The sequence below is a fragment of the Macrobrachium nipponense genome, chromosome 18 (assembly GCF_015104395.2).
Source record: "Macrobrachium nipponense isolate FS-2020 chromosome 18, ASM1510439v2, whole genome shotgun sequence".
Lineage (NCBI taxonomy): Eukaryota > Metazoa > Arthropoda > Malacostraca > Decapoda > Palaemonidae > Macrobrachium > Macrobrachium nipponense.
Window position 1 is genome coordinate 24,429,430 of NC_087211.1, and position 12,426 is coordinate 24,441,855.

The window sequence follows — 12,426 nt, forward strand, 5'->3', positions numbered from 1 at the left end:
ATGTACGCACATCTCACTGAGATATTTCTATTTATATGCTCAGTTTTGGTATACTAGATGTGCGCATATTGTATGTTTGTATATTTGCGCGCGTCTGAATGACGTAGCAATGAACATACCCATGTATTTCATAAAATTATTAGTGGAAAGACTGGAGAATGTTACGGAATAGCTGGTGTGATGTATTATTTTTTCAGAGAAGAAAATCGCACACGTTACGTCACCAACTTGACAGCTACTCACAGGAAAACGCAACTCGTGAGATGGTGTCGGTAAAAAAGATTCTTTCAGGGAAGCTGTTTGGATGCTTCAATCTTTAAATAGCATAAGTCTGTGAATATATTATCTAATAACCTCAAATTAAGGAACGAAATTTAAGTATTCCACGTTCTTAAGTTTCAATGACCTTTACGTACAGTTATTGTAATCAGAAAAAACTGTATCAAAATTATTGTTTAAATTTTGAAAAATGCTATCGATAATTGAAAGTAAACAATATTAACCAAACTAGCTTATGAAAGGAGAATAAACTCGAGGGAAGAAATAAAGACAACTTTTCAGCGATGAATTTGAAGAATGAAATAAAGACACACTACTTCGGCGCATCCTTTTCAAAGGCTGCGACAAACTCCCATTGGCAGCAATCGATTTCTCATCGTCGACTTTGGTTGGTAGTGGGTTGAAACTCCGTACGGTTAAGGTGTATGTCTGTGTGACGATGTTCCCAGTTTAATATCGTCTTCAGTTTCTCGGTATAACCAATTTGGTAAGTATGATGGAAAAATTTCTGTCTTGTGATTTATAAGCGGCATCATTTCTCCTCTTTTCTTTAATATTTCCTCACATGCTAATTTACCTAAATAGGTAGAACTGCAAAGTCAGGCTACCGCAAAATTGTCACGATCTTGAATGACCTATTGTGGCCTAACTCACGTAGCCATTGCTTCCATTGTTTTGTAACAATAGTTTTGCCATTCTCTTAGGGTTACTACCTATGCCAGGCTCTGCGCATAGCTAGCCTATTGCTGCTCGCTCAGTCAAGCCCGTTTACAAAGTCTGGCCAGTGCAGTATCTTCCTAGTCTAGTTGGCTACCTAGGTAGAGGTAAGACTTATAGGAATAGCCTACTACTATACTTACAGCCTAGTCTAGGTTCCTTTCAAGGAGGCCATAGCCTAGAATAGAAAGGACTAAGCCAGGTTACTCTTAAGTAGATACCCTAGTGGTGTGTCAAGTAAATTAAATTGGAAATTGCAGTTTCCCACGGGATAAAATACCGAATGGCCACCCGGCGCCCGCCTCTACCATAGGGCGACCACCTTCCCGAAAATCTGAAATTACGGCAGCCTTAATTTGTGACTTGGGAGAGAAAATTAGGTAGGCTAACTCTGAGAGTTAAGTAAAGGTCTCGAGGTGGTGTTTCGACAGACGCTAGCTCTTGACTAGCCTAATGTCTATCCTGGGTTACGGGTTAGACATTAGGATTTACTCAGAAGCTAACTGCCTGAAGACTGTCCAGCAAGCTTCCCGTAACTCCGGTCTCTCTTCAGCAGTGGCTCGACAGTTCTCCTTTTGTTTAAGGAAATCGACTAGGAAATTATACCAAGTCAGGTGGACGATGTAGTATCGCAGGTGGTGTAGGAGCCAAGGGCACAGTATTTCTCGTCTCACTATAGCAAAGGTTGCTGATTTCCTCCTGTTTCTTAGGAAATTTTAGAATTTGTCCTATTCAACTATTACAGGTTATAGGTCGATGCTCGCAAGCACTTTTAGGTTTCATTTTCTGGAATTATCCAGTAGTAGAGTATTGCACGACCTCCTCAGGTCCGTTAAAATCAAACGGCCAGTACCCCTGCTTCGGGCCCTTTCGTGGGATTTAGTGGTGGTTCTGAACCTATTGAGTTCTCAAGTGTTCGAACCTTTAGAAAATTTATCTTTGAGGGAGCTAAGAAAGAAAGTATTGTTCTTAGTATCGCTCACGACAGCGAAGAGTAGGGGAAATTCAAGCGGGTCTAGGAAAGTATCATATTCAGACAAGGATATTTATCTCTTACATCCCAGAATTCAGAGCAAAATCAGAGTCGGAAAACGATCCCTCTCCGAGACCGTTTAAAGTTTCCTCGCTTGAGGACTTTGTCGGAGGAGAAGCAGCAGAAATGCACCTGTGTCTGGTACGCGCTTTGAAATGTTATGTAGCCCGCACCACTAAACTGCTTCCTCATCCACAGACCTTATTCGCGTCCCCAAGGATTCCGTCTTGAGCGATATCCAAGAACGCGATCAATTTCTTCTTAAGTGAAGTTATTTTGCAGTCTTTTTCTAGCCATTCAGCCAGTTCGGTCAGTATTGACTCCCGCCCCAGAGCACACAGTATTGGGTATGGTGACATCTGCAGCGTTCTTTAGAAATTATTCGGTGTTGGCGATTCTAGAGGCAGCGTCATGGAAGTCAACATCTGTGTGTAAGTCTTTTTATCTGAGAGACATCCAATTCTCGTCGGAAGAGGGTTTCTCTCTTGGTCCTTTCGTGGCAGTCAATGCAGTGTTGCGATAGTATGGGCGTAGTGCAAAGTAGGGATGCAAGTTTTAAGCTTTTTTTGTTGTTTTAATAGTTTTAAGCATTGTACAGTTTATACAAGTTATCAGTTGTCTTGAATGTCGTGTCCTGACCTTCGAACCTTCATACACACTCCGCACCGGTCGCCTGTAGCCTGCAGAGAAGGTCGTAGAAGATCTGTTCTTGGAACTTCTCCATACATGAGAGGCTAGATAGCCACATGGTAGGCTTCAGTTCTCCTCCATTCCATTCATGCAAGGTAGAATATACCACATGGAGGATACCTTGACAATGATGAGACCATGACTTTTAATAATAAAACTAATATTATATTACTTACCTGAACACCTGAATGACTCCCACCCACCTCCCCTCTTCAATGATTAATGATTATTGCAATTGAAGGTGGGAACCGTCTGCCAGCCGATGTCTGGCAGCAGGGTTGCCAACGGTAGACAGGTAACTTGGTAACAATGTTTACCTGTAGCATTGGTAACGCTGGCAGTTAAAATTTTCCGAAGTGTGGGTAAATTAGTAGTTGGGTTATGTTCGGTCGGGCTGGTCAGGTGACCAGGGCTAATTCAGGTGTTCAGGTAAGTATTACATTACTATTAGTTTTATGAAAACTTCAAACTGGATTTAAGAATGATGTGAGTCTTTACATCTTAATGGTGATTACATGATGAATACCTACATAATATATTACTCGTTGTTCCCTTTATTTCATTAGGAAAAATAGCCTAAATGATCATCATTTGACCATTTCTGACATAAATTCAATTTGAGATAGTAATAAGTAAAATAGTGTAACCTACTATATCCTAATTTAGACGACCTAAATTTAAGGTTCCTAGACTTTGTTTTGTATGTATTAGCTTGCTTATCTAAGCTAGACTAGGCTACGTTGAGTAAGATTACAGTCAAAGTTATGCTTGGGTACAAAGTTATGCTTGGGTAACTTAAAATGTGTACAGGAGTGTTCTCTAACAAGAGCATCCCAGTTGATAACTTCTGAGTCATGTTATAAGCCTCCATTAGCATTACAGCTTTTTAAATCTAGTGTGCACAAGTGGTAAAGATATTACTTGATTTGAAATTATTCTATTACATTATGGTAAATCTTTTGCAGGTTAAAGATGGTAGTATTATTATTACCATCGCTAGCAAGTTTATAATTAATCTGCCATAAACATTGTTAAATTTTGCATTTGGAAATCCTGTGTCATGTACTTTTATACTTATTTGTTTCCATGTTTGTGTATTAAATTTGGCATTTGGAAATGGTGTCTTATGTACCCTTATATGTATTTATCCCCATGTTTGTGTATCTACTGTATTAAACATTTTTTTAGGGGAACTCCTTGGTAGCCATATTAGCATTTAGTGCTATGAGGAGGAATAGTTAATGATGAGTAAATGTAACTGGAATGACAATCATGTTACTTTCACTGCATTCTTAGTAGGGTCAGAACTGTATTACCTTTACTGTTTGTATAGCATTTGTTGATTTCTCTAGGTATGTGAATTAATTCAGTCTTAATTTTACATGAACTTTTGATTTTTTTTTTTTTTTTTTTTGCAGGTGGGGCTGCTGTGGTGTGTGCAGTAAAAGGCAGCCATGGGGTCGTTATTTCGGAGTGAAGAGATGGCCTTATGCCAGCTCTTCCTCCAGAGTGAATCTGCATACACGTGTGTGTCAGAGCTTGGCGAGCTTGGGTTGGTGCAGTTCAGAGATGTAAGTGCAACATTAATGCAGTTATATTTATCCAATTTGAATAATGAACATTGCTGTATATTAGAATTTTTGTCAGGTTTTTTTTTCCTTTTAAGTAAAAGCTTAAGTTATCTGCATTATGATAGCTTGGCTTAAGATTAGTAATGCTGGCTTAAGATTAGCAGTACAGTATTCCTATGTGGCTTGGGTGCACATTGTTATATCAGCTGAATATTGGAGACCTTGGGCTTTCAAGATGTTTTTAATTTCATTTCATAGAGCATCTATTTTACTATTTGAATCCCTCACTAAGCCATGATGATTAGAGCATGTTGTTTTTCAGTACTGAAATTTACTACGTGTTTTTTCAGTGTTTGTATTGCTTGAGCTTGAGGGTAAAAGTTCAGTCACACATAGTTAATGGACTTTGTCCTCATACAGCTTTTGTTGGAAAGGAGAAAGAATGTGAAAAAGAAGCCTTATCTAAGACCCTAAAAGATGTAATCTCTTTGAGAAAGGAGAGGGTATACTGCTACATAGGGGATTTCTTTTAAGGGTAAAATTACAGTTTCAACCAATATGGGAAAACTGGAATAAAAATATATTTGTTGCATCAGAAATAATGTAGTTCCAACGGATTTAACATTTATTTGGACTGCAAACCATCCGATTTAGAGATTTACTATATGTAATTGGAGTTAAAAAAACTAGTTTTTCCAGAAAAAGGTAAATGTCCAGGAAAAGGCCGCACCCGTTTTTCAAGTATTAACGACGAAAAACAGCAAAAAACGACCAGATTGGTGTTGCACATCGCATAGAAACATGAGGAAATGAATAAAAAAGAAACTAAGAGTTACTCTTACACACAAAATCTAAGCATAAACCTACTACTTCAATTATGGGGATCCCAGTGGGAAGCGGGGTTTTTGGGTGGGGGGGGAGGAGAGAAAAGGGATTTATGCATGACACTTACCTGGCAGGTATATATATAGCTGTATTTTCTGAAGTCCGACAGAATTTAAAAAACTTCCGACACACGCAGTGGTCGGCCAGGTGGTTAGTACCCATTCCCGCCGCTGGAGGCGGGTATCAGGAACCATTCCCATTTTCTATTCATAAATTTTCTGTCGCCGGTACTGAAAACACCTGTTTCAGTACCTCCGGCTTAGGATTTTGGAAACTTCATTTGCCGCTAAGTATCCTAATTATCTTTAATTTATTTACTTGGATTTGTGGCTAGGCATACGCTATCTTAAATTGATTTGAATTTGATTCATTTTTGCATAAGATATCTGAATCTAGTTAGGCTAGTTTCAGAGGGTGTTGTCTGCAAAGATAGGGTGTGGCTACCGAAAGCTTCGGTAGTTCCGCACTTGGGGGCGCAATTAATCAGTAAACATGTCTATTTCCGTAAGGAAAAAGTATGATTCGGTATGTACGCAATTAATCAGTAAACGTGTCTAATTCCGTAAGGAAAAAGTTTGTTTAGTATGTACGCAATTAATCAATTACGAAAGTCAGGGTAGTGATACTGATAAACCTTCCAGGGTTAGACTTTATTTTGGCCTAACGATTGTAGTATGCGGCCTACGGGTTTATGGACTATGTATGCGAGAGGTGATCGCTCTCCTTCATTGTTGTGAAGAGTTCTACTTCTGTTTTTGTTACGCCTAACCCTTGTAATGTTGCCTTCGGGCCCTAAAACAGTGGGTCTGTAGAGGTTATTGCCCTTTCTCTTATACTATTTCGATTCGTAACTTAGAATCGAAAGTGCTTGCTTTAGAGAGCAATAGTGAAGTGGCTAAGTGCAGTGACAGTGCCCCTTGTGTAGTGGAGGGTGCGTCAGATCGGCCTTATAACGCCTCTAGGTCTAGACCTCTGTCGAACTCCCAGAACCAAGGGAGAGGGCATGTCGAAAGCCGAAGGAGGGTTACAGGGAACCCCACCGATCTGGCGTGCCTTCGGCAGTTTCTGATGAAAATCCCCCCCAGACTGCCAAAGTTGCGTGCACATGCACGAATCCTGAAGGATTGCTTTCTCGTCCTCCGAGGCGTCCTCCCCGCACAAGGGTTGGAGCTCTCGGAAGGACTCGCGTCCTCTAAGAAGACTTTATAGAAGAGGACGCTTCACGTCCCTTCTCCCTCGTTATGTGTTTCTGTGAGAAGTAAGAAGGCGAAAGTTGCCTGATCACGTGTACTTCTTTCCACCAAGAAATAGGAAAAAGAAGGCAGTTTCTCTCGCTTGTTTTGACGCCTGTCAGGAGCGTGACGCTTTTCTGCACGCTTATTTTGGACGATCGCTTGAACAGGACGCGCGGATGGACGCACTCACCAGTGGTACGCCGAGCGTCCTCGCCAGTGGCCGCCGAGCGCGCACCAGGACGCCGAGCGTCCTCGCCAGTGGACGCCGAGCGCGCACCAGAACGTTTCTGTTGAAACTCTTCAAGCTCTTGTTTAAGATTTGAGCCTCAAGAAAGTGAACAGAACTTCGTCTTCGAAACCCAGCAAGGACCCTCGGGTTTCGTGAATTCAAGAGGTCTCTGTCAATATTATATTGCTTTTCGCAAAGGTGGATGGAGTTAAGGAAAGCTCAAGGGAAGATCTCGTTTTCTCTACCTCAGTCAAGACTTTGAGATAAGACAGTTACGGGTTATGTAAAGGCTCGACGTCCTGAACGTCAGGATTTTCAGCAAACGTTCAGTAGGATTCTTGCAAAGGCACTCATCAAAAGGACGCTCTTCAGGAAAGCGCAAGACAGGACTTCCTTTGCCATACTGCCAATAAAAAATTTCAAAGGCTTTTTAGGATCCATCTTGAAAGGGTTTTTCAGATGATAGATTTTGTTAGTTTCTAGTCGAGACTTCCATGCCGATTGAGCATCGTCGTTCTACCTACCGTAAGCCCAGTCTCTTAACAGGATTCTTGTCCCTTCCTTGTTTGAGACGGGAATCGAAAAATAAAAGGCTCGACTTCCTGGATTACGTTTTGTCAATTCAGTGACTTTCCCCCATTGACAATATACTATCGTTTTGTCAAGTAAGTGGGTCTCCCCTCATTGACAAAATATCTCTCTGTACCGTTAATGGGTTAGTTCTCATTGACAACATCTCATTAACTTGATATTGCGTAAGCGAATAAGGACAAGGTTCGGAAGAGCTCTCCCTTCCTCATTCGCAGACTCGTACAAGAAATAGACTTGTAGACTACGTCAATGAACGCTTATGTCCAGTATCTTAAGAAGCTTGAGCTGTCTGCTTCGATTCTCTAAGTTTTGTTCATGAAACTTGCCTGTCAGATATGTAGGTAGCTGTATTTCCGAATTCAGCTATATATATGTCTGCCAGGTAAGTGTGAACAAACTTTATTGTGATATAATAAAAAAAATTTTTTGCCTTGCGTTATTTTACTACTGGTTGGTTCAAGTCATACACGCTTGCTGTAGTTACCTCTTCGGATGGCAACCGAGAGGTCTATTGTCTACTATTTTAAGGACATTTAATCGTCACTCCTTGCAGCCTTCCAGGAGTTTCCGATTTATCTTTTACCGTTGTATGGTAGTGTTCTGACGACACAAACGCATCTATATATTTAGCGTTTTCTGTTTCGCTTAAATAAACCAGCTTGAGAGTCTCTTTTTGTTCAAAAAATAACGGACCTATTTTCTTCGTAGAATAGGGGTAGCTGGCAACCCAGACATAAAGTTAAGAGACGACGTTCGTAGCTGCTGGCTGCTGCTGTGTCTGACTGTCCAAGTTCCAAACTTCCAAACCGAGCCAGTAACAGATCGTGCGCTGTCCATGGCCCTGTAGGTTACGTCTCTCTCTCTTGCGGGATTGACTGACTAACCGTATCTCTGTGCTGGCGGTTACGTCTCTCCTGCGGGATTGACTGACTAACTGTATCTCTGTCCTACAATCACAGGACTTTAGCCTAAGATTGAGGGGATTTCTTACGTGAATGAATAAACGTTGCATTAGTTTTGCCTTACTATGTTCAACAGAGTTATCTCTTAATCCTTTCGGTGCTCGTTTACCGCACGGTATAGAACTACGAGTCTACCGCAACATTGCACTTTTATATGCTCTCCTGCTTAGGCAAAGCGCAGCCTTATAGGGAAGTAAGCATACTCGGGAGGGAATGGATGAGCTTGCTGGGGACCATTTCCTTCCTGAAGAAGTTTTTGTTTGTTTCCCCGAATAGACTGCAATTCAGACCACAGTTTTTTTTTTCCTACCGGGAAACTGAAATATTATTCAAGATCTAGGAATTATTCTGAACATCTCTCAGTGCGTCATGCTAGAAAGAAGGTGCCGGACATCTGGATAGTGTTTCAGATGTCCTGGATCTTAATCTGAAAGAAGTAAATGCAATTCGGTCGTCCCTCCAGTCCTCGAAACGAGTTTTGGAACCAGTGGTCCACATCAACTCTGATATTCCACAGCTCTCTCATATCTTAAGAAGTATCTTCTCTCGGTCCCTGCTCGAGTTTACGAGAAAGAGCCTATTATAACAACAGGCGTAGAATGTAACGATCATCTAGAGGTTCGTTACAGATTGCAAAAGTCCGTACGAATCGTCTCGATCGACGGCAGCAACGATAGATTACTAACATGCTAGGTATTTTAATTAAGTGGTGTTCTTTTTATGGTTGTCTGAGAGGGTTATTTCCTCTTCAGATGTGAAGTGTAAGTGTTTACGTTAGCTTTTGTGTGTGGTTCAGGTGGTCTAAAAAAACTTATCCTAGCATGAATGCCCCTGGTAAGAGAGGGCTAGGGTTTCCTGTCAACAAATTGGTCCCGGGGTCCAGTTTGTCAGACCCTTGTTATTAGCTTTCTCAACAAACAGGTCACATCCTAGTTGAGAGCGACTAAGGTTTAGCAGGCTAAGAGGCAGTACCTACGAAGTCAGCTACCTTAGCAGGTAAGGAACTTAATAAATAATTTTAAAAATTAGTTAATTTTTTGAATTATGACGATGTTGCTGTCTGTGACCCACCTCCAAATGTGTCAATCAGCTATATAATATACCTGCCAGGTAAGTGTTTTTTCATGCATAAAAATGATATTGTTATTGATACAATAAAGTTTTATGCATACTTACCTGGCAGGTATATATAATTAAATTCCCACCCTCCTCCCCTCAGGAGACAGGGTTCAGAGAAAATCTGAGGAAAACGGGGGAATAGTTCCAAGTACCAGCGCCACGGGGAACGTGGGGAGATCACCTGAACTACCAGTGGTCTAGCGTTGCCAAGAGTTTTGAAAATTCTGCCAGTGCGAACAGACAACAGAGAATGTTGTTGACAGATTTTGCATCTGTCAAACAACAAAGACCTTCACGATCATTGAGGTCTGTGGAATCTCGATTCTAGCTCACCATCTACTTTTTGTCTCGCCTGTTTTCCCGGAGTCAGACACTCGTGCGAGATCAGGCGACATATAGTAGCCCTGAGTTTCTTATTGACGAAGTCGATTGCGGACGACGTTGGGTTGCGTGATACACCCCCAAGGTTTGCTTAGATTGAATCGCCCAGGCAGTCCAGACACTCATCCTTCAGCTAAGAATAGTGCCTTTTTGGTCTTCAGGGTACAGCCTTGCTGTCCTTGATTCGTCTGACTGGTCAAACTGGTCGTTCACCTGACTTTAGTACAGACTGCATTTCCGGATCGAAGCTTTCAATATGGAACTTAGACGTAGTCTGAAGTTCTTGATGTCAAAGCATTCGAACCTCTCCTGCCTGTTAACTTCTTGTATGTGATCAGGAAGGCCTTCTTCTAACCACCCTAGAATACGACAAAGAGGGTTAGTGAGATTTTAAGCCATCGTCACAAGTTTTGGCTTTAGAGAACACAAGGGAGGTGTGCTCTCTAAGCCTTTCGTTATGGCCTAAGAATGGAAACCCTTTTTGTCCTTGGGCCAGGATCTTGGAAGCAAGGATGGCACAAGTTAGTGGGCAGGAGCCAGAGAGAGTCCTGTGCCCTGTCAGGTCTCTCAAGTTTTATCTACTTAAAATCAAGAAAGTCGAAGTCAGTCGGGCAATCTGCAGTGTTCCGAAAAAAGACCAGACTTGCCCATATCGAAGTACACCCTGGTTTTAGGGTTAAGGAGAGTTTCTTTCAAAAAATGCTCCTTCATTTGTGTTTGCACAAAGATTTGAAAGCTTTTTATCTGAATGCTCACGAGGTGAGGGCGCGGCGTCGGAAGCATTTCAACAGAGCATGGCACTCAGCAACATCCTGAGTACCATGTTTTTAGCGAAGCAACTCTGGGTTCACTTCACACTCCCTGCGAGATGTGAAGATGGCATATGAGATCTGCTGCTCGCTAGGGCCATACGTGTCTGCAGGACACATCTTGGGGGCAAGAAGTACTACTCATCCTATCCTGTAGAAAATGGTTAGGAAGAGCTCTTAATTTAGTTGTGGAGTCGCTGACAACGGCGGCGACTTCTTTAACTCTGAAGCCTTAGTTAACACACATTAACTTTGGGGTGCTAGGTTGGTCAGGTGGTGATATATATAATTATATTATATATATTTATTTTTACTTCTTAGCCCTCATGGTATGGTCAATATGGGTCTAGTCACATTTTGTGGTCACGCCCCCGTGACAGATCATCATGGAGTGGCACCAGCTTTATAGGTCTCTACCTCGCTGGCAACTCTAGTAAAGCAGAAGCAGACTTGGGTGACAGTAATCACGAAGTCGGCTATGCTAACAGGTGGAACCAAGATGTAAATCATCTGCATGCATTTGTGTCCCCAAAATCCTTCTATTCTGTCCCTCCCCACCTCCAACGGTGGGGTTCAACATATATATATATCTGACAGTAAGTTCATGAGCAAAATGATATTGTTATGATACAATAAAAGTTTGTTCATACTTAACTGGCAGATATATATATATTCAAGTACCCACCCACCTCCCCTCAGGGGACAGTGGAAATAAAAATTATGAATAGAAAATGGGAATGGTTCCTGATACCCGCCTCCCAGCGGCGGGAATGGGTACTAACCACCTGGCCGACCACTGCGTGTGTCGGAAGTTTTTTAAATTCTGTCGGACTTCAGAAAATACAGCTATATATATACCTGCCAGGTAAGTATGCATAAAACTTTATTGTATCATAACAATATCATTTTCGGGGCACTACGAACCTAAATACAACCACCTAACCTTACCTAGGGCCTGTACCCCTACCTAGGCCTAGCGGGGGGCCTGCAAAACCCCCCCCCTTAAGCACAGTGATTTTAGGGGCACTACCGAACCTAATACAACCACCTAACCTTACCTAGGGCCCTGTTGCCCTACCTAGGCCTAGCGGGGGGGCTCCGCCCCCCCCCTGCGACCCCCCTTAAGGCCACTACCTAACATCCATCAAACCAAATCCAAAGTGATGGTAACTGCTGTAACATCGTTATACTACCACCATTATAATATACTCTATAAATTAATGAAGCTTACCTTAAACTGTTGGTTGATAAAGATGTGCTGCTGCTTTGAGGGAAAACGTGAAGCCGTTGCAAGGTTCCCTGACATGCAACTTAAAGTAGGAAGTGGCCAGGTACCCGACGACCACATTGCACTGCAAACAATCGGTAGGAAATCGAAGGTCTGTCAAAATTAATGCCAGAAGGGCCAGCCACTGCCTCTGCCATAGGTACAGGAAGACAAAATGTCATTTTTTGCTTCATTATTCGAGTAGTTCAGTCAAACAAGGATACCAGTGGACACTAGACAGGTAACTTTTTTACTCCGCTGAAATGCTAGTGAAACTTAGTTTTCGACTAAAGTCGTTCGTAAATGGTTATGAAACCCATGACGTCATAACGATGTCACACCTCTCAGCCAATAATGAGTAACTGGAACTGCTTTTGTTTGCGTAAGAAAGTAAGTTAGAGGGCTCATTAAAAGTAAACATTACCGTAGAGGAAACACCTCTCCCGACTTAGGAAAAATTCGAGGTAAAAACTTAATATTTTTTTTCTCTGTAAGTATGCATGAGCGACAATAATGTATTGAGAAGAAGTGTTTTGTTATCACGTGCTTTACTCGGGAAAAATATCAATATAATAGATTTCCCATAATGGTTGAAACTGTAATAATACCCTTTTAAGACATAACCTATGTATAACTTCCACTAGTTATAAATAGGCAC

General features: G+C 41.7%; 1 protein-coding gene across 2 annotated transcripts in view; it reads left to right on the top strand.

Moving 5' to 3' along the window:
• Positions 1-606: 606 nt before the first annotated feature.
• The window catches only part of LOC135196928 (V-type proton ATPase 116 kDa subunit a 1-like), a 182,908-nt gene continuing 171,088 nt past the window's right edge, over positions 607-12,426 (top strand). For both annotated transcript variants that reach the window (XM_064223765.1, XM_064223766.1), the window contains exons 1-2: positions 607-766; positions 4,138-4,290. In XM_064223765.1, coding sequence (XP_064079835.1) covers positions 4,174-4,290 — 117 coding nt within the window. In that variant the 5' untranslated portion in view covers positions 607-766; positions 4,138-4,173. The remainder of the gene's footprint in view (positions 767-4,137; positions 4,291-12,426) is intronic.